The 27,937-nt window shown below is 35.8% G+C and overlaps 1 protein-coding gene across 4 annotated transcripts in view; it reads left to right on the plus strand.

Annotated features, from left to right (window-relative positions):
- PH4alphaEFB (prolyl 4-hydroxylase subunit alpha-1) overlaps positions 1 to 27,937 on the plus strand; it is a 361,076-nt gene that overhangs the window by 292,874 nt on the left and 40,265 nt on the right. For all 4 annotated transcript variants that reach the window (XM_067137832.2, XM_068225503.1, XM_068225504.1 and 1 more), the window contains exons 6-7: positions 2,365 to 2,534; positions 12,077 to 12,343. In XM_067137832.2, the coding sequence (XP_066993933.1) occupies positions 2,365 to 2,534; positions 12,077 to 12,343 (437 nt within the window). The remainder of the gene's footprint in view (positions 1 to 2,364; positions 2,535 to 12,076; positions 12,344 to 27,937) is intronic.

Genomic DNA, 27,937 nt, shown 5'->3' on the forward strand with positions numbered 1-27,937 from the left:
AGGTAGTTTAGTGTCGAGTCATGGTTCTACCCCATACGTCACTGTGTTCATTGAGAAACAGGAGGTGTGGTCAGGGAGTTTACCCACCCTGCAGCTATTTAAACATCAGGTGCAATACCTGGAAGCTTGGTTTGAGTGGGGTCATGGTCAGATTTGGATGTTCGAAGTGTGTTCCTTGTATGTGTTTGGTCGAGTCTACGTCTGCCGTTCGGTGACAGCCAAAGATTGAGTCTTCGAAATGGAGACTAGCAGTTTGGTGGATTATGTGTAAAGTTGACTGTGCAGTGTGGTTATATTTATAGGCCATGCTATCTTTCGTTGATGAAGCTCAAAGGATAGATCACAAAATTATGTTTGAGATACCTATAGCTGATGCCAGTTACAAGGAATATGTCATAATAACACTTAATGTCCAAGCTATGGTAATGTGAACCAGTGAGGGATAAATTTCCTGTACAGATTTCAAATGTCCGGTCAAGAGTATGTTAAAGTTAACGCCTAGAGCTTCATTCCATTATAACTTCAGAGTTTTATGTTGTAATTTCAGTATCGTAGCAAATCTCACCATTTCAGTTCAAAATTTAAAGAGTATAATTTGTTTAGTATCAAGTGCAGTTAATTGTTTTATTTCATGGTAGAACAGGTAGCCCCAAATCATATGCTGTCAAAGTAGGCTTATTACCCTACACCCTAGAGATAGTCAAGATTCTCATACTATTATTGTTACATTTATTTGTAGCTGACACCCATCATCAATTTCTGGTTACTGTACGTGAAATTAATCAGTTAACTACAACGTAAATGCCCAACAGCAGGGCATATTTTCTGTGGGTACCCGAGAGTAAGTACAAAGTGACACCACATAGTGCGACGATTAAGTATTTTATTTCATGCATAGTTGATTATTAGAGTAATCATCACAAGACTAAGGTCTTTAGACATGGTTGAAAACTTACATTGAAAGATATGCATTAAGAAAGAATTTTGAAACCTTCCCCTCAAACTAGCTTTCTGATTAAAAGATATCTGCCATTACCTTGAGCTGGTGGACCTTCCAGAGATGGACAAGACAAGCCCCCTGCCTCCTCTATAAACACACTCTAAACCTCTTGACATGAGCGATCGAAAGACAACATGCCCCAAAAGGTCCCAGCTTTTATAGCAGAAGATTCCAGAACTCTCTGGGCCGAAGCCCTGTCCACACCCACAATTTTGATTGGTTCCAAAATTAAATACCAAAATTCCTTATTGGTCGAAAATTTTGAAGAAGGAAGGGATAGCAATGCTAGTAACCTAAGAACACGAAGAAGAACTTACAACATTTCAGTCCTGAAAACCTCGAAATTAAAAATTTCTTTGAAAATTAATTGTTCACCTTCCCACCAGAGGGGGCACATAAGTAGACAGTGGAGACATCTGACGATAAACGTTCAAACTTCTAGTGCAAGAAAGTTTACTGTTCTTATTACAGATGGCCTTCTAAAAGGCACTTAGTTTGAACATATGGAGTTGGTGTACCTCTGGTACAATTATTATTATTATTATTATTATTATTATTATTATTATTATTATTATTATTATTATTATTAATTTGGAATTTTTTTTAACATAGCAGTTTAAATTCACTTATTTTATTTACAAAGATTTGGAGACTGAATGCTGATGGCAAATGTAATGCCCCCTGATAAATTTTGTTATTAAATTAAGGCTATAATTCTAATTTAACTTTTATATTATCTTAGTGTTTACTTGCATAGAAAACTCATAGGATTTGGAGGATAATTTTTTCACAAGATTCAGTACTCTTAAAATGAAAATCCTGAATAAAGTCATATCTTTTGTTGACTGAAATTATTGTAGTAATTCCTGATGTGATAAGGAATTACTTTATATTAATTTAAAGTTGGTTCTACAACTGTCATCATCCATTTGGAAGGAAAATAGATGTAATTGAGTGATAACTCTAAATTATTTTTTCACATAGAATGCTGAATGCATTTAGTTATTTTTAGTCAGTAATGTGTACTGTAGTTTAGTGATTCGTTACTCCATTTCAGCACGTTACTGATTTATTTCAAAAACGAATTGTGGAAGTGGACATTTCATTCTTTAATGGCTAAATTTTTAACTAAGCATTATATGTTTGAACAAATATAATTTACCATTTTATAACTTTACATTTTAACCACTTGGAAAATCTATCTCGGACCTACGGGACAATCAGCTAAGAACAGGGATATCTGATCACCTGTGGTCCTATGCATTGCTAGTTCTATTTACAAAATTAAGTTTTAGATTATGAGCTGTTTAGTACAGATAATATCATATTATAACTAAGCTAACTAATGATGCTATGTTGACCAGGTAATGTTCGAACTGCCCTGAAGTTGACAGATGAGTTGCTTGAGATTCTACCTGGACACCAGAGAGCTCTAGGTAATAAGGAGTATTACCTGAAGGATATAGAAGAGAAGGAAAGCGAACGTGAACATAAGAAGGGAGATGACGGAGAGAATGATGTTCTTGCTGATGTGGTAATATTACCAATTGATAATATACAATATTTATGTTATCAGTAGAACTTTCTTATGGGACCCACAGGCTAGTTGCTAGGTGCAAATTTGCAGCATGCTACAGGTCAGTGCAGCATTATTATGTTTCATTGCTAGCGACTTACTTGCTTCCTGCCAACCATTGCCAACTGAGACACCCTGGCATTGTGTATATTAATGAATCATCATTGATTTCTTTACAGCGTAAGGCATTAGACATAATTTACAAGTTCTTGTTGTGCTGTAGTTGGTAATGATATCTATCTGTGTTGAATTCTAGGAATGTTACCATATTCTGTGAATTTTAGCCAGTGGCAGTGGTAGTTGCTGCAGGAGGTACAGAAAATGTTACACAATTTATGATGTTAGGTTATAATAGTAAACATATTTGTAGGGGCCGGTTGGTAGGTCGTTGGCCATGGCATTGAACACTTCACTCCTGTGCAGGTAATATGAGGTAAGATTTGAAAAATTTACTTTTCGCACCAATGTAATTTGTGCTGCGGGTCCCTTAAGCAAATTTTACCCTGTTATCTGTGTATGCTTAGTTTTATCTCAACGAGTTGAATGTTTTCTCTGGCTTATTTGATTCCTGTCTTTAACAAATCTGGGTAATCATCATAATCTGTTCCTTTTATAAATGACCTCCCCCTCAAAGAAAATAAAACCCCTCCCTCGAAAAAAATATTCATAGTGAACATTAAAGAATCTATTTCCAGGGTAAAATTCTAATGCTCCAGTATGTCATAAAATTGATAGCAGTTGAGGAGAAGTTTAATAGGTATGTATTTGAAAACTTTCATGAACAACACCCAGTCTTAATGATTTTCTCCATTGGTAGAAGCATTTATGATAACCATAGAGAAAGTTCAGTATTGCATCCACGTATATATATCAAGCTGCTCCTACTGTTGGTATCTTACCATGTGGTCTGTTCTATTCTTGCTACACTCACATTTCAGAGATAGAAGACATATTTCTTTCATCTTCTTTGCTCTCTCATTTCAATTCTGTGGAAGGAAGCTGAACATTTTGTGATATCTGAAGCCATCTCTTTTCAGTTTTGACTCGGAGATGGCTACAGTAACTGTGCAGCTGTATGACATCAGGTGCCACCGCTACGACTGATCGCAAAAACATCAGTTCTGTTCCCTACTGTACCCCCCACACACAGCTGCTTTTAGTTGTGTTATACCGGAAGGCGAGTTATGATTGTTGAACATAATCTCAAATATTTTAATAACAAAGATTATTTCATTAATGAATCATTAAAAAAAACCTAATGGTTGTAACAAAACACTACAGTACTTAATACACTAACACACACAGATGAATACTGACTCAACTGTCGTCGTCACCATCACATTCAAACTGGTCAAGAACTGATCTAATTCTAACACAGCCTGGCATTAGTTTATTGTTCATGACATGATAGAGATAATCTAGCATAAATGTGAATAACGAAACACAAGAGAAGAATTATGCGGAACTTATTTGAAACTCTGAATATAACACGTTTTTAAAATGTATACAAACATTTAAGAACAAGTAGTCTGTGAGTTTTGATGATGATGATGATGCTTGTTATTTTAAAGGGGCCTAACATCTAAGGTCATCGGCCTTGCCTGTGAGTTTTTATTATAAAATCAGCCCTCTTGTTTTCAATATCAATGCCTTCATGCTTAATGTTACTCACTCCTGTTGCTTCTGAAGTTTTCACTAGAGCTGACTGCAGTGGTATATTTAGTCTCTCTTTGGTTTCTTTTCCATGAACTTCGTCACTTTATAAATTATCTCCCTCGCTTGTGCATGCAGCTTTTTAATTTTTTTACTTTTGAGTTCACAAGTGGTATATAAACATATATTGAAAATGAAAATCCACAGCCTGTTTCCAATCATTTGACTGGGTCAGGAATGGATTGAGTGAAGCCCCCATCTATCACTGAGGATAGGAATTGTACCAGCTCCTGAAGCTTGTTGCATTCATCTGAGACAATGATTAATGACTGACAAATGAAATGAAATGACATTGGAGAGTGTTGCTGGAAGGAAAGATGGCAGGGATAACCAGAGTACCCGGAGAAAGACCTGTAGTCCCCCTCACTTTGTCTCGCACAAATCTCACATAGAGTGACTGGTATTTGAACCACGGAACTCAATGGTGAGAGGGTGGAGCACTACCACTTGAACCACAGAGGCTCTAAATCTAATATTGCAGTCACTAAATCTATTTACCGAACCTACACTAAATGACTTTACTTTTCAAAATATTGCTTATTGGAACATAACAAGAGAAGAATTTCGTAGTTTGTCCAGATTAGCTGTAAATAGGTGCTTTTAACATTGTTTTGTAAATACTAAATACAGTCTACCTATTTTTATTTTGACTACAAATTAACCATATATTATCATTATTAGTAATCTAGCTGTTACACGCGTCTTCGTTCGTGAGTATTTTGTAATTTGATAAAATGAATTGTTCCTTGGTACTGCACTAAGACATTATCTGAAAATCCCTAAAGTACCAAAATCACAGAAAAATTGTGTTTCATTTACCGCAGAACCTCTTTTTAAACCACTTTTGTGGTGTTGCCTCTTGGGGCTAAGATAATCAGGCTACTGGCAGAGCTAACTCTGGAACATGCGACATGGAGCTCTAAATGTGAGAAGCAGTCTTCTCTTCAGTCAAAAAAAAAAAAAAAAAAAAAAAAAAAAAAAGTTTCTTTATTTTTAAAGGAGATTCCAAATACCTATTTCCATACCTGTAACACCTTCAGTTTTTGAGATATAAGTATCCTCATAAAAATAATTCACTTCACTTAATTAAACCCCTGTTACGTGCCTTTTCTGAAAACAAAATGATACATATTCCTTTATTTTTAAAGCTGATTCTAAATACCAATTTTAATGTCTGTAACATCTTCAGTTTTTGAGGTATAAGTATTCTCATGAAAAGAATTCAACTCCTTCCTCACTACTTCTTACACCCTTCCCCGTAACTGGATTTTACAAAAACAAAAAGGTGTGTTTATTTTTAAGGGAGATTTCAGATACCAATTTTCACGTCAGTAACATGTTTGGTTTTTGTGATATATTATAGATATACTCATTTTAATAATTTACCCACTTTATCAGTTCTTTTCATCCCTCTTAAGTGGATTCTCCAAAAACAAAAATTGTTTCTTTATTTTTAAAGGAGATTTCATGTAGGCCTACCAATTTTCATGTCTGTAACATCTTCAGTTTTTCAGACAAAAGCACCCTCATTAAAAAGATTCAACCTCCTTTTCACTTAATTTTACCCCCTTAATTGAATTTTCTGAAAAAAAAAAAAAAACTCATTTCTTTTTTTAAAGGAGATTCCAAATACCAATTTTTACTTCTTTAAGGTATTCAGTTTTGCGATATAGAAATACTCATTTTAAAAATCCGTTCCCTTAGCGATGGAATATCCAGAAATCCTTTCTTAGTGAGCACCTACACTATAATATAAATGTATCCCCAGAATTTCATTTCTTTATGTCGAGTAGTTTTGGCTCGACAATGATGAGTCATTACATAAAATCAGCTGCATAGTCCGTATTGCACTTCAATAGATTCACAATTAAGTATTTATTATTTTTCACCTAGTCGATACAATGATTGCTTAAGGCAATTTAATGGTTAAAAGTGGTGCATGTTTTGTATATTATCAACATCTTCAGCCACATAACACTGTTGTCAATCTTATGTTAATTTTAAGGACACTTCCTCTTAAGCATTACTTTGTCAATTTATATATTTTTCATCTAAACAGTGTTATGTGGCTGAAGATGTTGATAATATACAAAACATGCACCACTTTTAACTATTAAATTGCCTTAAGCAATCATTGTATTGACTAGGTGGAAAATAATAAATACTTAATTGTGAATGATGAGTCAGTCAGTCAGTCAGTCAGGATGGTATCTTATATATATATATATATGTATGTATGTATATAAATGTATAATATATATAGATCAGAATAAACAAATTTGACTTACTCATCTCCTTGGGAAACAAGTTGCTTCAACAAAGCTACAGTGACCAGGCACAGTTTGCTTGTCAACAAGCGCTGGTTTATTCAGTGATGGAGTTCTGCTGGGCGATGAAAAGGATGACAGAGGCTTTCAGAGTGATCAGTCAGAGAAGTAACTTACTGAACTAGAAAAGATCGTAGTAAAGGTGCTTGGTTATTCCACGCATGCATAGAATCTCTCTGTCTCTTTATTTCGTTAGTTGTCTTCCTTACACAGTAACTATCACGAGTTGCACAATCACCATGGTCCATCTCTGATTTATAACTGTTAGGTTCTTCAGTCTGCCGACACTAATTTTGAAAAAATAAATTTATAAATTACCTAAAAAAGCCATATGATAACAGAATTATACCTGAAAAAAGAAAATAATTAAAATAGAAAGACATGTTTCATTCTTGAAAGAACATAGTCAGATTCTATCAAATTACACTCAAAAATATTTAGAAATGTATAAACATTTATGTTTATTTCTGTTTAAATGATATGCTTTCTTTTTCAGGTAGTTCATAAATGTATTTATTTAAAATTAGTTTTGGCAGACTGAAGAACCTAATAATTCTAAACATTAAAAAAATATTTAAAAAAGGAAGCTGAACAGTCAATGCTCTTTGAAGGAGTAAAGTTGATTGCTGTTATATAAGGAGAAGATGAAGTTTTGTTTGGATGGGGGTATGGCAGCCCAGGAGAAGTTTAAGGGAGCAGGGATACTGACTGGAGGATGATTGGGTGATTTAAATGAGTCTGTGGGGCAGATCTGTGAGAAGATCTGTAGATCACAATGGATTGATAGGAGATAGGGGTCTGCGGTCAGATGGACTTCACTTGACCGGGTGAGTTAGGACCGTGCGGCTGTGAGCTCGCATCCGGGAGATAGTGGGTTCGAACCCCACTGTCAACAGCCCTGAAGATGGTTTTCTGTGGTTTCCCATTTTCACACCAGGCAAATGCTGGGGCTGTACCTTAATTAAGGCCACGCCCACTTCATTCCCATTCCTAGGCCTTTACTCTCCCATCGTCGCCATAAGACCTATCTGTGTCGGTGCGACGTAAAGTAAAATAGCAACAAAAAAAAAAAGGACTTCACTTGAACTGCAGGGGTTTGTTTAGAAGAATTACTGGGAGGTACATTCAGGGAAATGGGGGTGGACTAAGGAGTAGCAATGAGAGTATAGGGGGTTGGAAGTCAAGTATGGATGAGATAAATTTGTTAGTGAAGATTATTCTAGACATGGTACTGGTAAAACCAGCCGAGTTCTATAGAAAAACTGAAGTTATAGAAAGCAGAAGTGATCACAAAGTTGTTTTTATTGCAGTTAAAAAATAACTGTATTGTAAAATTAGGACTATTAGGCAATACTATATGGTTGATAACATAGGATTGAGGGCATTTAAAAAATTGTATTATGGTCAGTAGAGAAATATAAAATTGTAATCAGCCTATGAGATGGGTTTAAAGAAACTTTTGTTGGGTGTGATTTCTAGTATGTACCGTTAAAGGTGGTAAGGAATGGTAAAGACCCACTATATTACAGTAATAGATAAATAAAGAGATTAATAAGCAGGTGCAGGTTAGAAAGTTAGAAGTGGTTGTGGAGGTAAGGAGACATTGAAGGAACTTAACAGAAAATTGAATTTAGTAAAGAAGACAGCTAAGAATAATGTTGTAGCAAGCATAATTGGCAGTCATGTGAATTTTATAAAATGTGGAAGGGTATATATGAGTATTTTAAGGCAGAAGTAGGTTCCATGAACATCATTTCAGGATTCATTTATATATATGGGGAGTGTATATGTAATGATTCAGAGAACGCAGAAGTATTTAGTCAGCAGTATGTAAAAATAGTTGGATATAAGGGTAATGTTCTTTTAGAGGAAGTAAATAATACCAGTGAAGTACTGAAATTTACCTATTGTAACAAAGATACTGATAAAAAAAAATACAAAAGTGAAAAAATTGAAACATGGCTGGAATTAAGATTTCTGGGGATATATTAAAGGCAATGGGTTGGGATAAAATACCATACTTGAAGTATTTATTTGATCACTGTGTACATGAACGGTATACAAATCAATGGGGAGTTGCTATAGTAGTTCCAGTGTACAAAGGAAAGGGTGATAAATGTTAAGCAAATAATTACAGGCCAGTCATTTGACATGTGTCGCATTTAAGCTCTGGGATAGCATTCTTTCTGATTAAATTATACACATTAGCAAAATTACTAAGTGGTCTGATAGAAGACATTTTGAGTTTAGGAAAGGTTATTCCAGTGAGGCTCATGATGTAGGATTCCTGCAAGATATAGTAAATAACACTGTTACAGATATTAAAGGTCAAATGGACTGCATTGCTATTGACCTATCTAAGACTTTTGATAGGGTAAATCATTGGAGTACCCCCTCTCGGTGGGGGGGGCACAAACGAATAATACACCCATGGTATCCCCTGCCTATCGTAAGAGGCGATTAAAAGGAGCGACCAAAGGATGATGTATTAGAACCATGAAACTACTTGAGATTATTACCATCATGTGGGGAACACCATGAGTTGCCTTTACTTGCGAGTAGTACCACTATGTTAGGTACACAATAGATTTGTGATCAGTGATTAGGCGAGTCTGTATGGGTTTTCCAGTACCCGTGATTAGTACCATTGTGAGAAACACCACGGGTCTGGGCATTGCCTCTGATTAGTCCCACTATATCAGCGACACCGTGGGTCTTCGTTGCCTGTGATTAGTACCACTGTATGAGGAACACGATGGGAATACCGGCACCCGTGATTAGTACACCTAGGTGAGAAACACCATAGGTGCGAAGTACAACACTTGTGAGTAGTACCATAATGTGTGGAACACCGTGAGTCTACACTGCTTTTGATTAGTACCGCAACATGACAGATACCATGGTTCTACTTTACTAGCGATAAGTACCATTATGAGGGAGCGTTGACCTGGATTTTAGACCCCTTTAGACTAAGCAGCCTTGATTCAGGATTGTGCTTTAGAAGCAGTCCCCTGGTGAATGATACTATTGTTTATGATAGTTTTCAGGTCAGATCCAATGATTGTTTTAAATTCATATCCATGAATTCATTCATCATCACCTGGTTTTTTATTCTGGTCAGTGGATGATTTTGAATTTTTAAATTATCATTACATTTTGTCCCATTTCATACCATTAGGGGCTGATGACCTATATGTTGGACCCCTTTAAACAACACGCATCATCATCAAATCATTGGAGTCTATTGATGAAAATGAGGGCTGTTGGAGTATACAATATAGTTTATTGCCATTAGACAACATACAGTTGCAATTGACAAATAAAATACAGTATATGTTACAGTTTAAAAAATAAAAATATATCTAATTTTCATTAAACAGAGCACTACATATAAAAGGTTTACCTAGGTATATACACTGAAAAATAAAATGAAAGCCTATCATGACACTTTGGGCTATTAGTCTATTGAATAGTAACCGTAGATCTGATCATAACTACCAGTGTTAACTACCTATTAGGAAGGTGCTGACTTACATATTTGCCCCTTGACCATAGATTTACTTTTTCTTCAAATTCAGATAGTGAATAAAAACTGTTTAATATCAACCGTTTGTTTTAGATATGTTTTGAAGTCATTTAGGGGCATATCTTTCCACTGGGTAGGCAGCTTATTGAATAATTTAATCCCATTATGTCTATAATTTTCTTGTGTCTTTTTCAGTCTAACATGTGGTAAATCAAAATCATTCCTTCTCCATGTATCACATGAATGTACATTTCTACAAGATGTCAGATCATCATGATTTTCTTTTATATTATAGACGCAGTGAAACACGTATAGTGACGGGAGAGTAATAATAGCAAGTTTTGAAACATAGGCCTGCATGACTCCCTATTAGCCTTGCCTTTTATAAATCTTTTGCCACCGAGCTCGATAGCTGCAGTCGCTTAAGTGCGACCAGTATCCAGTATGCAGGAGATAGTAGGTTCGAACCCCACTGTCGGCAGCCCTGAAAATGGTTTTCCGTGGTTTCCCATTTTCACACCAGGCAAATGCTGGGGCTCTACCTTAATTAAGGCCATGGCCGCTTCCTTCCCACTCCTAGCCCTTTCCTGTCCCATCATCGCCATAAGACCTATCTATGTCGGTGCGACGTAAAACAACTAGCAACAAAAAACAAAACAAAAAAAAACCTTTTGCCTTTCTTGCCACTTAAACACATCTTGTGCGCGTGTCGAATTCCCCCATAATATGGTACTGTATGATAAATGTGAATGGAAAAAAGCATAGTATGCACACAAGATCTGATTACTACTAAACGACTCTTTCAGTCTTCTAAGTAAAAATAACCCTCTAGACAGTCTTTTACATAACTTTTGTGTGTGAGTATACCAGCTTAACTTAGAATCCAAATGTATCCCCAATAATTTGACAGAACTATGTTCATTCTCATCTGAAGTTGATTTAATTAAGTGAAAATAAATAACTTCTGCCTTGTTGTTATTTAAAAATAGTTTATTAACCTGCAACCAATTGAATGATTTATCTAGCATCTCTAACATTTTATCTTCCACATTTGTCAAGTCTTACCACTTGTTATGATAGTGATATCATCTACATAGAGTACTGACCTGCAGGGTAAATTACTTACAATATCATTTATATACATGAGGAAGAGAAAGGGTCCTATAAAAGATACCTGAACTATGCCTGTTTTTACTTTGAGTGCTACAGATTTTTCGTTTTCAACTTGTACTATTTGACGGCTGTAGTTGAGATAGGATGTAATTAATAATAATTCTACATCTTTACCCACGTAATAGTTGAGCTTTCTTATTAGTATGTCACGTGGTACGGAATCAAAAGCTTTATTGAAGTCTAACAATGTAGCACATGTTATGTGGTGAGATTCAAAGCCCTGTATTATCTCACTCACAACAGTTTCTACAGCTTTAATGGTGGATTTACCAGTTCTGAAACCAAACTGTGCAGTATTTACTAAATTGTTCTTTTCGAAATATGCTGATAACTGCTGCTTTATACAATGTTCTATTATTTTAGTTATAATTTCAACAATTTAAATGGGTCGGTAGTTGCCTGGATCCAATCTATCACCATTCGTAACGAGTATCCCACACGTTATTAAAAATTACTAAACCTCTTTACCACCTTTAAAGGTACAGACTTGTTTTCACATTCCTCAGCAATTGGTTTAAACACATCCCACAGTCCGTATTTAGAAATTGAATGAAAAAGGAACTTTAAATATAGTTTCTTTCATATCTTTTGATAGTCAGATGGTTCATTTCATGAATCTGTTAGATTAATATAAAACAACATTGTTATTATTATTATTAGTTGTTTTATGAACTGTTTTCATGTCTGCTGTGTATAAATACATAGTGCAAATGTGTTCTCTGATGTGTTTGTTGTTTATGGTTTTGATTTTTTTTTTTCAGCCATATATAGCGACTGAGCAGAAACCTCAACCCAAAGCCGAGGTCAATGAACGAGATATGTATGAGATGCTTTGCCGCAATGAAGAAACAATACCTGTAGAGATATGGTCCAAGCTCAAGTGTCGTTATGTGGACATGGATGTGCCATTCCTCAAACTGGCTAGGCTTAAGGAAGAAGAAGCTTATCTGAAGCCTCGCATCGTCATCTATCATGACGTCATACATGATTCAGAAATTGAGACGATCAAGAGATTAGCTCAACCAAGGGTATGTAATTTCATGCGTATAACAAATATCAGGAAGGTTCTCTAATTTAAGTTTCTGAAGTCGTTTGGCGTCATTCATTTTATATGAAATTGATCAGATTTATTCTTGAGCTAAAATAAAACAGCTGGTTCATTTTGAAAGGAAAATTACAAACAGAAGTAAATTGTGCAACTTTTGTTTCAGTCCTTATTGAAATGAAAATTTGAAGAAGGAAAGTTTATATTTCTTGTGTCAACATTGCAAGCAGCAATACATTTTAGAATATTCTTCAATTGAACCTTGTCCATTTTCATTTTATATAGGAGCCATGACAGCCAAGAAACTAAAATCTTGCATTGTTTTCTTTGTTTTATGAGATTAAGGTTGTGCGTTAGGGACGAGTGAAAATGAACCAATTTAAAAAAATATTTTATTGAGGTCTTCTTCTTCTTCTTCTTTTATGACCACATAGGATCACTTTAGTCAGTCCGTCGTTCAGGTCTCTTTGAAGGGATTGTTCGGGCTTTGCGGTCCTCCCAGTACTTCTTCAGACGCTCTGATCTTCGTGCCCTTTCCTCAGTTGAAAATGTACGTGTTGTTGGTTTGTTTTGTGTAAGGGTAAAGCGGAGGTTTGTATTCTTGAGTTTTGTATTCAATTTTATCTTATTTGTGGTGTCTTCAGTTGTAAGGCCTATTTCCTTCAGATCCTCTCTTACTTCTCTGATCCATTGAGGTCTATATTAATAATAGTCACATTTTAGCTTATTTAGGGATTCTGGAAAATTTCATCATGCTCGCTTCCCGTCCATTTTAATTTTCTATAGGATCCATGATAGGCAAGAAATAAAACCTTGCAATGTTTTTGTTGCCTTACAAGATTAAGGTGTGTATTAGGGAGGAGTGAAAATGTACTGATTTAAAAAAAACATTGAGGCCTATGTTAACAGTAGCTGTCTTTTAGCTTGTTTAGGGGTTCCAGATAATTTCGTCACTCTCTCTTGTCTTTGTCAGGTGGCACATCTCTAGAGAAAAATTACCTTTTTGTCTAGAACTGAAGTAAGTACGTCTTGATTTCAGACAACTTCTAATAAGCCATATCTTGCCTTTTCACCACAAACGATCATAGAAACTTCTGTTACCAACTTCACGTGCCGTTCCATCATCTGCGAATGACGAGGAAATTAAAGGATTTCCACCATAGCTCCTGTTTTAATAACTTTACCAGCACTTTTTCTAACTTACAAAATTTGTTGCAATGTCAGTTCTTGAACATGATCTCTTTCATCCCTTGGAATTTACAAAATACTTTGGTTGGTTATATCTGGACAATTTATAATAATTAGGAGGATGCCATTAGATATTAAATTCATTCATTTTCATTCATTCTAAACCTTTTATTGTTCCACACTGGCCTACACACACCAAAAAAAAAAAAAACTGAAAAGAATGCATTCTACGAAGAAGAAAATAAAAAAGGAACAATGAAAACATAATATCAAGTTTGACACAAAAAAGAAGCATAACATAACCTAAAAACTTGTAAAGAAATTGAAATGCACAAAAATGTATCAAAACAATCTTGATATGAACACTCCCCCTTTTTGATATATTTCAAACAAACTAATATAGTTCTATCTCCTTTCGGAATATCTGAATCTTCACCCCTGACAATTCTTTTGTGAATAAATCTGCTACCGTACCGGTACATTCTCAGAAGAAGGAATAACTTAAACTTGACTATTCCTTTGTTAACAAGTTCTTTACAAACATGGAACATAATATCTATATGCTTTGACCTGTCACTCATATCAGTATTTAAACTTAACATCCCCATATTATCTTTCAAATTCATCTGAAAATCATTACGACAACTCCAATGTCATTTTGTGCCTTTCATTCCTGCCATAAATTCATTACAATGACCATTATCTACATATATCAACTTTATAAGAAATTTATACTGAAATATGTTATCTAATTACATGAAATATGGAATTATATCTTCATTAGACACCTACCAAGATGTTAAAAACCTTTAAGAAACAAGGATGTCAAATATGCTATTCAAGTAAATGATCATGACGACGTTAAACTTTTGAAACTTTCCCTTAAGTCATACAATATAATCTGTCCATAATATGTCATCTTGAAGAAATATCATCACTAACAATATCAATAAATTCCCATAACAACATACTTTTATCACACCGAGCTCGATAGCAGCAGTCGCTTAAGTGCGGCCAATATCCAGTAATCGGGAGATAGTGGGTTCGAGCCCCACTGTCGGCAGCCCTGAAGATGGTTTTCCGTGGTTTCCCATTTTCACACCAGGCAAATGCCGGGGCTGTACCTTAATTAAGGCCACGGCCGCTTCCTTCCACTTCCTAGGCCTTTCCTATCCCATCGTCGCCATAAGACATATCTGTGTCGGTGCGACGTTAAGCAAAAAAAACAAAAACAAAACCACACTTTTATCACAATTCACTTATTATCTTACTTATTTAATATTTCAACAAACTCCTATTATGTTTCTTTACTTCCGATATTAAAATCTGCATTCAATTCGACGACCCTACATGTTATTAATCTTTAATTAGTAACTTACGGAGATTTCCTCCGGGCCGATTACATTTTGCATAGTACTGTACTTCTCAGTTGAACTGTGGGTCTCCCCATCCCTATACCCTTCCCCTTTGTTCATTTGGACTTGTCCTGTCAGCATTTCGGCGCGATCATGCATCCTGTGTGCGAGTGTGGTATCATTGTTGTGACGAATGACATCGCCTGGACGGTTCCGTGTGCGACTAACAACCGTTCTCGGAATTTTACTTGATGTGTGATCTTGTTTCGTTTGTCGCCTGTTGTTATATCTGATTTGTCTCTACTAATTCTAGGTAAGGGACTTACAGATAATAATATAACTCTTTCATCTACTTTCTACAGAACAATGGATGCTCGACAGGAGGAATGTATAAGAAAATTGCTCGCTGAAATTCCAGACGAATAAGATGTTGGAGGATCATCAGATAAAGAAGATGACATTGTTGAACAGAGTGACCATCTGTCAGAAAGTGAGCAGTCTGGTGATGAACTAGAGACTGTTCCAATTTTTTATATAAACAGGGCTCAAAGGGGATTTCTTCTTGGTAGAGATAATATAACGAAGTGGTATACTTGCTGCCCACTGAAAAATGTGAGAACTGGAGCTCATAATATAATCAGAAGACACATTCCTTGTGTTAGAGGACACGCATTGCATGCAGAAAGTGTGCTAGAAACCTGGAGTCTCTTTTTTGATTAGATATGATTGAAGAAATTGTGAGCTGTCCTAATATTTGGATCGAGTTGGTAATTACACGCATGAAAGGGATGCTGCAAAGACTGATGTTACAGAGATGAAAGCCTTCTTAGGCCTCCTTTATATGGCCGGTACCCTGCACTTGTCTCATCAAAATCTAGACGATTTATATGCAAAGGACTTTACAGGTGTAGAATTTTTTCACACCACTATGTCTTTACAAAGAGTAAGGTTTCTATTGCGTGCTATAAGGTTCGATAACACCGTGACACGAAAAGATAGAGAGCACTATGGTAAGCTTGCTCCCTTAAGATTTATTTTAGATAGATTTAATGCTCTTTGCACTGAGCACTACAGCGTAGATGAATATGTAACTATTGACACAATGTTAGAGCCATTTAGAGGCAACTGCAGATTTCGACAGTGTCTGACATCTATACCGGCAAAATACGGACTGAATATATTTGCACTCCCCGATGCTCGGACTAGTTATGCTCAAAATATGGAAGTGTACATTGGAAGCCAACCAGATGGACCTTACCAAGTGAGCAATTCCCTGCATCAGATAGTTCTACGATCGATCCTACCAATGTCTGGCTCTGGACGGAATGTCACTGTTGATAACTGGTATTGTTCAATACCGCTCGCAAATGAGCTGTTAGAAGATCATCGTCTGACACTAGTTGGTACTCTAAGAAAAAATAAAACAGAAATTCCAAAGTTATTTACAGAATCCAGAATACATGAAGAATTTAGCAGTCTTTTTGGTTTTGGTGACAAGAGCACCCTTCTTTCCTACGTGCCCAAGAGAAACAGACTCCTCCTTTCAAATTTCCACAACTCAGACTCCATTGACGAGGACTCAGGTGATGTTAGGAAACCCAAGATGTTGACGTTCTACAACGTATTAACACTTTTTTTTTTTACAATTAATTTATTGAAAACCACAAAATCAGTGAAGTCTTTAAGACTATGATACAATCATTATATTAAGGTTTAAGCATATAATGGTACATGTTTCACCTGTCATTGCAGGCATCAGCAGCCAAAAATTCTATATTCTAGGTCAGAGCTCTGAAATGGATGTTATATTAAAACTATTCTTAAAAACTAATTGTTTACAATAATATATGTAGTCACTTGTTCTACATTGTGACAAAAGGAGGTGAAGACACTCTGGACAAGTTGAAAGTTACATACACAGTAACGAGACGAACTAAAAGATGGCCATTATCACTCTTCATTGTTCTCATGAATACTGGAGGAATAAATGCCTACATAATATTCTTGAAAAACACAAAGCAAGACCTGAACCGTTGCACGTTCCTGAAAACATTGTCTCGAGAGCTCTGCTTGGATTTCCTGAAGAGGAGGCACACTACAGTGAACATTCCACGCCAACTGAAGATGAAAATAGCAGGACTTGCAGGGATAGTAGAGGAACCACAACCCTGTCAAAATGTTGACTTATGAAGTGGACGTTGTGTGTTTTGTTCTTGGAAATGGAACCGTTCATCCAAGGTCTCATGTGTTTCCTGCCACAAATTCCTTTGCCCTGGACACAGATTGACATACTGCCAAGAATGTGTAAGCACTACCTATGATGAAGATGTCTGTGACGAAGATGTGTGAACTATGTTGTAATGCTTACTCAGATGACATAATACTAATCTTGTGTTCATATCAGAGGAGAAACTTTGAATAACACTGCTCTTTCTTGAAACTTCAGAGATTTTATAGAATTATTACTCAAGTGTTCAAATTACACATTATGAATGTACTAATTTTTTTTCTACAAAAGTTTTATTGGCTGATACACGTTCTGTAGGTTAAAATTATTTTTCTAATTGTCACTACACCAGTATAAATCATTTTCATCCAAGTTAAGTAAATTACCTTATATTTTAGTGCATAATTTGTGATTTTAGAGGTGGATGACTTGTTGTTTTGTTCTTCTAAACTTGTTTTAGAAAAATATTATTTTATATTTCATGTGATGTGATCGTCGTAGGTAATGACGAGTCTCACGTATTTATAATATTTATAATTCGACTTTGTTAAGGTCTACAGTATTCTGCTTTTAGAATAAACAAATTGTGTAAAAATAACCTACCGGTTTAAAAGGGCTTCTTTTAATTATACTGAAGAATACTGCAAACGAACATGCCAAAACAACATCTCAAAGATCGAAAGTGACACGCATTTTTAACCCTGGAGATTACCTCCGAGCACGACTAGTAACGTTATCATTTTCATACGACTAGACAAGGGTTAAAACAACCCCCATTACTCTTTATATCATAGGCACATCTCGTTTCCTGACATTCTTCCAAGACCTTAACATATCAACCTAACTCTCATTATATGTTCTTCTACTAAAACAAGATTATCGTACCTGAATTTACGTATCACATTGCTAAGTCATGTATGACATTGTATTATTTTTCAAAAGACATTCCCTCGTTGATATTCACCATTATAAATCATATTTAGAACTTGTATTTGTGTACTTCACTATGCATTTAACTCATTTCAAACAATTTCCAAGCACAATGAACTTGGAGCAAGCTGGTAATGGAAATTTAACATGCAAAGTAAGTCAAAGTCGTGTATAAAATCATCTCAATTTTAACATGTCATGATACCTGTAACCTGTACTTTTATTATGAAATACTTATGAACAATACTTTAATTTCACGCTAAGGTGTTCAAAGCTACGTCATTTATCTTCAGAAAGGTGAATTATTGCCTGGAAGAATTACATATCAACATACTAACATAATTTAGGAAGTATTGGGAGAAATATGAAATGAAACACTTACATGTTTGTTGATTTGATCTCTCACTGGAGTAAGGTTTACTTAACTTTCATCCACTGTGACAACCCGACCCAATATTACATCTTAGTGATCCATCGGATACGTCATCTTAGTAGTTTCAACATCAATTTTAAACATTTCCATTCAACCTGGAACTCAGAACATTACAATTCTTGTCTGAAATGATGTATTTCTTAATTTAAATATTATTTATACGTATATTTCTTACAAAGTGAATCTTTATGGATATATATCATTCACTTTCATTCTTTACCAATAAAAAAGTCTTATGCTGTCCTCCTTTTCAATACAAAAATCCATGTATATTAGATAGGAAATGAAACACTTATCTGTTCGTTGATTAGATTTCTCACCAGGGTAAGATTTACTTAACTTCCATCCATTGTTACCTCCTGAACCAATGTTACATCTTAGTGATGTGACCTCACTTTCGTTCAACTTTAATGTAAGATGATAATTTATAACTTTCATATCTGTGGTGACGTTTGACTTATACAATAGGAATCAATCATCAGTCACTACTGATTTGCAATTAGGGCAGTCACCCAGGTGGCAGATTCCCTATTTGTTGTTTTCCTAACCTTTCCTTAAATGATTGCAAAGAAATTGGAAATTTATTGAAGATTTCCCTTGGTAAGTTATTCCAATGCCTAACTCCCCTTCCTATAAACAAATATTTGCCAATTTGTCCTCTTGAATTCCAACTTTATCTTCATTATTATGATCTTTCCTACTTTTAAAGACACCACTCAAACTTATTCGTCTACTGATGCCCTCCCACGCCATCTCTTCACTGACAGCTTGGAACATATCACTTATTAAAATTGTAAAATTATTTTATTTATAACCACCTATTCAGTACATTACAATACACTCATTGTATTGTATTATAATCATGAAGTGTCTAATATTGGGACATGTTTCATTTGACATAGCGAACATCATCAGCCATTAATGCAAAAAAAACTAGGTCAGGGCCCTGAGCTTAAAATATAGAGTATGTTATTATCATATTAAAAAATGAAGCACGTCATAATAAAAAGTGATAATCAATAATCAATACAATAAAAGCCTTAGACTTGAGGTTGTAACAATATATGCAAGTTAAAAGCAAAATTCATCATGGAGAACAGTAACAGTGGCAATCTGTGGAATTAAAAACAATTATGAGGCCGCTGGAACATGACATTGCATATTGTGACATAAAAATATGTCAATGTGTGAAGCGTGGATTAATATTGTGAGGATGAAGTTCCTTTGAATTCATAAATAAGGGTTAAAATAGAGTTCATTGACTTGTCATGGGTCCAAGTTGAACTAGTCGAAGGCACATAACGTTGAACAAACTAAATTTGACGTATAACTTGAACTTCAGCAGAATCAAAATTCATAAGAGGGGTGCAATCTTGCTGTCAGAAAATACCAGTTAAGCTAGTTAATACACACACACTAGCAATTAAAACTAGTTTATATAATAAACTCATTAAAGAGTAGCGATGAAACTTGAATGTGGGGAAAGTTTTAGCGATCCTTATAAGACAGAGAGCATGTTCTGGCGCAAATTAGAGTTTGAATCCCCTGGGCTGGTATGAGATGTCCGTTAGCGTTGGCTGCGTGAAGCAGATTCATCTTCTTCTTTTTCTCTTTTCTTCTTCTTCTGCTGCTTTTCCCACACACTGACGAGGTTGCGAGTGTAATCTGTGTTGCACATGTTGAGCAGATTCAAAACTGGGTATAGGGTTAACCACCCCACCCCACCAAGTGCCGAGGTTACGGATAGTGAAAGCCTTTACCTTCCACTCCTCCAAGGGTCTTCATGGCCTGTATGGAGATGACTTTGCTTACCTAGATGTTAATATAAGGAAAGATCTTCATTAGGGTAATCACATAAATGGCATTGTAAATAAAGGGTACAGATTTCTGCACATGGTTATGAGGGTGTTTAGGGGTTGTAGTAAGGTTGCAAAGCAGAGGGCATATAAGTCTGTGGAAAGACCCTGACTAGAGTATGGTACCACTGTATGGGACCCTCACTACTTGATTCAAGAACTGGAAATAATCCAAAGAAAAGCAGCTCGATTTGTTCTGGGTGATTTCCGACAGAAGATTAGCATTACAAAAATGTTGCAAAGTTTGGGCTGGGAAGACTTGGGAGAAAGAAGACGATCTGCTCGACTAAGCGGTAAGTAGATCTTTAATACGGACAAAAAATGACATTTATAACCTGCAAATTGAGTGGTATGTTCTGAGCTGTCAGAGAAAAGATGGCATGGAATGACATTAGTAGGTGAATAAGTTTGAGTGGTTTCTTTAAAAGTAAGAAAGATATCTAGGATGAAATTCTCATTATATTAGGTCCACCTATTCAATACATTTCTGCCGTTTAATAAATGTTCTATTTAAAAAGTTACGTAGTTGTTTAAAAAATACCTAGGACATGCACATGTTTCAACCTAGCTTAGATCTCATCATCAGCAAATAATATAAAAAGAAGAAAGACATATAACAAAACCAGTGATACATAAAATATCTGAGATAAAATACAGTCAACAGATGCAATAGGAGTTTATGTTAAAATATACATAAGTTCAGTATTAAAAATATATTTAAGAAGTGCAATGTAAATCTGTTAAAAATGTACATGTATTCAAACTTGGACAAATTAATTTGTAAGTGTGGGTCCAACCGTATTTAATACAATATTGGTTGGCTGGAGGAAATACTCAGTTTCCAGAAACATGGCATATCAGAAACAACATCTAACTGTCTTCGTAATTCTTTCAGTATTTCCTTTTCAAGTTGGTTATTGTATTTTATAAAAATCTTTTAAAAATAATTTAATGTTATATTTATTGGTTAAGTAGTTTAATGAAAATTGAATTACATACTTAGAATCTTCATGAAGTATTGTGTTTGTGGAAAAGAGAGAATATTTAACTTACAATTACTTACTTGCCAAAGCTGTAAGTTCTAAGTCATGAGAAATCACAGAATAGAAATAACATATCCTTTAAACACATGCCATTACTAACTACCCACAAATGCTGGTATCATGCATCATACTGGTGATCTTGATCATTAGAGACTGAATGTCAAATGGATGACAGCTAGTAGGGGAACAGGTTCCGCAGGTATGGCTGTTACTCTCCAATCTAGTGATGGGTAAAAGAAGCCAAGACCTTGTGGGTACACAAACACAGGTTATGCAGGTAAGGAGCTAATAAGGGACAATATGCACATAAATACCTAACATAGAAGCAATTTATGAATATCATTGTCGTTAATTCAACTTAGGTTTGAATAGAAGATTCCACCATCCAGCATATAAATTTATTGGCTAACCTATGCAATTAATGCATAATATATTTGGCTTAATATCTTGTCGTCTATATTCGTACATGTTTCGTTCCTTTTTCAGAACATCTTCAGCTAAAACAAAAAAAAGAGTACATTACAAAAATCATCACAGACAGATATAACGTTAGATGACAAAAAACACTGCTTAACCCATTCCAGTCTGGGCCTTAATATCCCTAACAAATGTTCTGGACTGGTCATTTTTTAAGGATTTTTAAAACATTATATTTATTTATTTATTTATTTATTTATTTATTTATTTATTTATTTATGTATTTATTTATTTAATTAATTAATTAATTATTAGATACAGCCTATGGAGGGCCAATTTACGCTGATAATAATAATAAGTTTAAATACGTATAAAAGATAACAAAGGTATAAACAACAATATTAAGTAACAACAATAAATTAAATATCTGTACCTGTAGGAGACATTTGCATGATTCTTTTTTCTTCGTGCTTGTTTGAGCATCTAATTTTGAAAAACGCTGTTTGTATCAGAGTCCTGCAGCGAGGCCCAGCCCATGAGCTGCTTCAGCAGTACACTGCAATGGGCTTTGAAAGGCTCGAACAAACGAAGCCCGTGACGTCATCGCACGGGCCGGTCTGGGCCAGCGCTCTGTCATTCGTACGCTGTGAGCCAAGGACAGCGCTGTGGTAGTTCAATGGGCTGACTGCTTCAATGTGTACAGTGTACTGCGTGTCACCAGAGTGCGTTGCAATACGATCGAGTGGAGCCGATCAAATTTGCTGTGGTTTTCAGTTTGACTTCTCCGTCTATCCTGTTATCGGAAACGAATGTGGACTGTAATTACAAATGAAAACAAACCGTGGCCAAAAATTGTGAAGTGAAAAAGAAGCAACAAACGAACTAAAAACCGCACAATACAAGACTTCTGAACCGGATCCTAAACTTAAGTCGTATTTGGTTGGTATTCAAGCCTGCAGTTGACGGTGATGGGAAAGACGTTAATTTTGTGTGCTGTACGATCTGCGGTCAACTTTATGTACACACTAGCAGTTACTCGCGGCTCCTCGCGTGGATTTCGTAATTTGATAAAAGTAATCGTTCCTCGGTACTGTACTAAGACATTATCTGAAAATCCCTGAAGTATAAAACCTCACTGAAAAATTGAGTTTCATTTACCCCAGAAACTCTTTGTAAACAAAGTTTGTCGTATTGCCTTTTGGGGCTGAGATGACCATGCGACATAGAACTGTACTCGTGAGAACGTCTTCTCTCAAGTAAAAAAAAAACACGTTTCTTTATTTTTAAAGGAGATTACAAATACGTATTTCCACATCTGTAACATCTTCAGGTTTTGAGATATAAGTATCCGCATAAAAAAAATTCAACCCCTTTATCAGCCTTCCTCCACCCCCTCCTACGTGGATTTTCCAAAAACAAAAAAGAGAGACATGTCTCTTTATTTTTAAAAGAGATTATAAATACCACTTCACATCTGTAACATGTTAATTTTTGGAAATATATTGTAGATATGCTCAGGGATTATGTGTACACATTTTGGTTGGCAGCTATGCCCAAACGTACACACATAATCGCGCTGCTGTAGAACCCTGGAGATGGCGTTGCCATGTTTACGACAGTTCATTTCCTTATCCGATTCCGAGAGCAGGGGTAGTGTGGTGCCAATATCTCCATAACGGTCGGTTTCAGGGCCGTAAAACATAGTTTTTGGGCCCATAGGGCTTACCAAGATTTGTTCTTTGGGTCAAGGGGCTTAAAATGAGCTTAGTGTTGTCCTTGCACGACAAATTCGATATTTCGCCTATATTAGCCTATTATTTTTATGCCTTCCCTGTCGCCCCCACCTCGAATTGTTTTGAAAATAAAATACAGCCCATATCCCTCAGGGGTAGTGTATATTTATATTAGTAAAAGGATTTTTCTGAGATTACCCTCCAGATATACACAAACTAACAAAATTTGCACTCTCTCTTTATTATATTAGTGTAGATTAAAGGAGTTGGACTGATTTTGTCTTCTTGATGATTAGATAAAAAACTTACGATGAACGAGGTGTGCTTGAATGACGAGCATTCTAATGTTTCTGTGTCTGGCTCCATGGCTAAATGGTTAGCGTGCTGGCCTTTGGTCACAAGGGTCCCGGGTTCGATTCCCAGCAGGGTCGGGAATTTTAACCTTAATTGGTTAATTTCGCTGGCACGGGGGCTGGGTGCATGTGTCGTCTTCATCATCATTTCATCCTCATCACGACGCCCAGGTCGCCTACAGGAGTCAAATCAAAAGACCTGCATCTGGCGAGCCGAACATGTCCTTGGACACTCCCGGCACTAAAAGCCATACGCCATTTCATCAGACTCCACGACTATGCCACAACCTGCCAAAGTAATGAAATTTTCTTCGCGGACTGACGTTCATGATGCTCCTATTCCAACAGATGAGCTGGAAAGATATTTAAAGCAAAATTGTGGAATGCAAGAAGATAGATATAGCATCCTATTGGAGAACAAATGGACAAAACTGTCCAAAATTTCACCAGATCGCTAAGAAAGTAATATGTATGCAAGCGTCATGTCCAGCTTCAGAGATAAATTGCAGTTCAGCGGGCTTCATTATCAACGCACGACAATGCTGATGTTCTTCTTTTCATTCACAGTAATTCCATTCCACCACATTAACAATGACCAATAAACTACTCACACTAAGTGAAAGCTATGTTCAGGATTGTTTTTGTTGTTGGCAAATTGCACGTCATTTCTGTTTATATTTTATTTTGAGGTAAACGCGAATGGAGTCCTATGAATATGCTTCGTGTTATTTAGATTCATTTTCAGTTAACTTGATGTCAATTGCAAACGAATATTAGTTTATAATAAAGTTTCTGTTTGTTTTCAATTATTACTATTATTATTATCACTATTATTATTATTATTATTATTATTATTATTATTATTATTATTATTATTATTATTATTATAGTGCAGGAGAAATATCTACCGTTTAATTTCAAAATGTGATTAGCCTACTTTGCAATATGTTAGTAGCGTACGGAATTCGTAGAATGAATGATCCGAATAGTAGTGTGACGTGAACATTTCGTTGTGCACAGCGCACATGTTATTGTGGAGAACAACTCAAGGTAATTCCACGGAGCCCGCTCAGTGCGGTGGGCCGTTTGAGCCCAGTGCTGTGGGCCAGTATGCTGCCGCGTCAGAAAGAGAAAGGCACTGCACGGGCTGGGCTGCCGGAGCCCGTGGGTTTGAAGTGCTGCGCGGTGGGTCTGGCTGCAGGAGTCTGGTTTGTATCATGTCAACTATCACTTGAGATTTTAAATTGTTTATATATTATACCATGTTTTGCGAATGGAGGAAAGGTCTGACAGATAACTAAGCAGGTACAGTTTTCTGAAATACTGTTGTATTTACCCTATTTTGCTAATATAAAATGTGCATTGCAAGTACAAAACAACAACAATAATGAGTATGATATAAAAATAATATTTTTTCAATAATAATAGTAATAATTATTGGGCGGATTTCTATGACCTAGAAATGTATGAAATATGTATGCACTTATGACCTAAAAAACATAAAAATACGACCTATAAAATTCAAAATATGACTTAATGAATAGCATCTACGTTACATAGAAGCACTTTTATTACAATTGCTACAGGCTGCAATTAATTTAGAGTTTAAAAAAATGTTTAATTCTTCAAAATCTTTAACCCAAAATCAACAAAAATGATGAATATTTCATGAACTCGTTAAGGTTACACTGCATACTCCTAGGCAAGGACGGACTCTGTGGAAGACAAACACTACAGTTAATTTCACTGTTCAATATTCAATCGGTTTTAATTTATGCACAAAACATATGTTATTTGAATGAAACTTTCATACCTGATCTATTCTCCATTATCAGAATTGTTGCAATTTATGACCACATGCATCTTAAGATTGTTGAATGAGAATCCCCTCCTGTTGTCGCTGAGTATCGTCTTGTAGCGAGAAAAACTTATTTTGACATCACATGATGTAACGGGAGCATACTTGAATAGAGTTAAATCACTTGGAGAAAATTCCTGGAAATCTGCAGATGAAGGGTTTCCACAAAGAATGTCACTTATTCCACGCAGGTACACAAGTCCGCTATTTTTTTCCAGTATATTTTCTAATTTTCTACACACCCTAGATGCTATTGTTCCTTTGGCATGCTTTAATTCCTGTTCAATGCACTTTACAACATCCAGTGCATCGCTTAGTTCTGCACCTGAAACTTCCAGTTGCGTGATTGCTCCAGATAAAGAATTAAAATTGGACTTAATGTAAGCCAGGTCCGCTTTTAATGTAGTGCTTGAAAATAAATCTTGAGTGGTTTTTATGGAGGACGATTCTGCAGGATCAAAAGACTTCACGATCTTCTCCACGACATCTAACTTGTTACAATAGTACACTGCGGCATCAAGCCAAGTCCCCCATCACGTTATAACTGGCTTGGGAGGTAGGAGTAGTGAAGGTGCTTCTTCTTGAAATTTCTGAACGCGAAGCGGAGCTTTGACAAATACTTTCTTACAGTTCGATATTAATTTATCAACTTCAGGGTAGCTACTTCTAACTTCTTCAGCTGCCCTATGCAAGGCATGTGCAAGACATGTCACATGTATCATTTTCGGGTATAGCATTTTAAGTCCCTTGGCTGCCTTCACCATATACGGAGCAGCATCAGTTACAAATAGAAAAATGTGCTCTCTCTTTGCCCCGTTTGGCCACAACAGATTCATTGAACTGTTGAAGAGAACTGCAATGGTGGAATGGTTTGTCTTCTCTAGCACTTCACATATCAGGAGGAATGTATCTCCAGGCCGGTCTTCCTTCAGCGTGCCAACGATCACATTTGCTACATGTGATTCACATCTGTGGTCTCATCTATTGAAACCCATATCTTACTGTCTCCCACGCCACGCCGTATTATATCCAACATCTCTTCATAACAAGGGGTCAGATAGTCCTTCCTGAGAGTAGATTCGTTGGGAACAGGATGCTTTGTATATTTTTCAAGAAACTGTCTGATGCTTCGGCTGTTAAGTTTCTTTAAAGGGATATTAGACGAAACCATCATCTTGCAGAGATCTTGTGAAAATTGTGAACTCTGAGAACTTGATGTCGGGGTTTCGAATAGCAGACATTGCCTATTTTCGAGTGCAAAATATCTAGTTACACAATTCTTATGTTTTACAGTATTACAGTGTTGTTGCACAGAGAAGCGTTTTTTGGCAGTAACTTTTACCTCACACAATTTACAGAATAATATCACTCCATCCGTACTGAATATGTTTTCACCGAACTCGCAAACAAAACTTCGCAACTTTCCACAAATTGAGACTTTCGTTTTGGGCATATTGAAAGGAACTGAATGACTGAAGTTCCCTAATGACCAAGGTCATTCAGTGTGTTGAAGGTGGAAGAGGGAAGGGGAGAGATAAGAACAATGACAAATAACTGCAGAATTACCTCTGCTTCCGTGTAAACAATTGCCCGGTTTCCAGGAATTGCCCTAGCTAGCAAACAATAGCTCCTACCTGTTAGAAACATTCCATACACTACTTTATAATGGTTCTTCAGTAGTATATTCCAGTCTATCCTGAAAAATAATTTCTAGAGCTTATTCTGATTTTTATAATACGAAATTAAAATGAAAATTACCAAAATATGCCGTTATAATGATATTTTGTTGAAAATATGCCATAAAACTTAAGAAAGCCTAAATATGCATTTATATGCCCAATAAAATCTGTTTAATTTTGATTATCATGATTGGAAACATGTTGAAAATACAAGACTATAAGATATAATGTTAAGGGAAAAAATATGACTGGTCATAGAAATCCGCCCCCTAGTAATAATTTTAATAATGAATGAGAGCTCTTACGAAATTTTATTTTAATTGATAAATTTTGACAAAAGTTACTCAAATGTAAAATTATTGTTCCATGAACCACAAAAGACTTCTGAGGAGGAGAAAATACAGTCTTCTAAACAGACAACTTTACTAATACGTAGACAATCTTACGTATTCGCGCAAATATGAAATACGCGGGAACATGCGCTAGGCCGTAAAACGAACTCCAA

The sequence above is a fragment of the Anabrus simplex genome, chromosome 1 (assembly GCF_040414725.1).
Source record: "Anabrus simplex isolate iqAnaSimp1 chromosome 1, ASM4041472v1, whole genome shotgun sequence".
NCBI classification, from domain to species: Eukaryota; Metazoa; Arthropoda; class Insecta; order Orthoptera; family Tettigoniidae; genus Anabrus; species Anabrus simplex.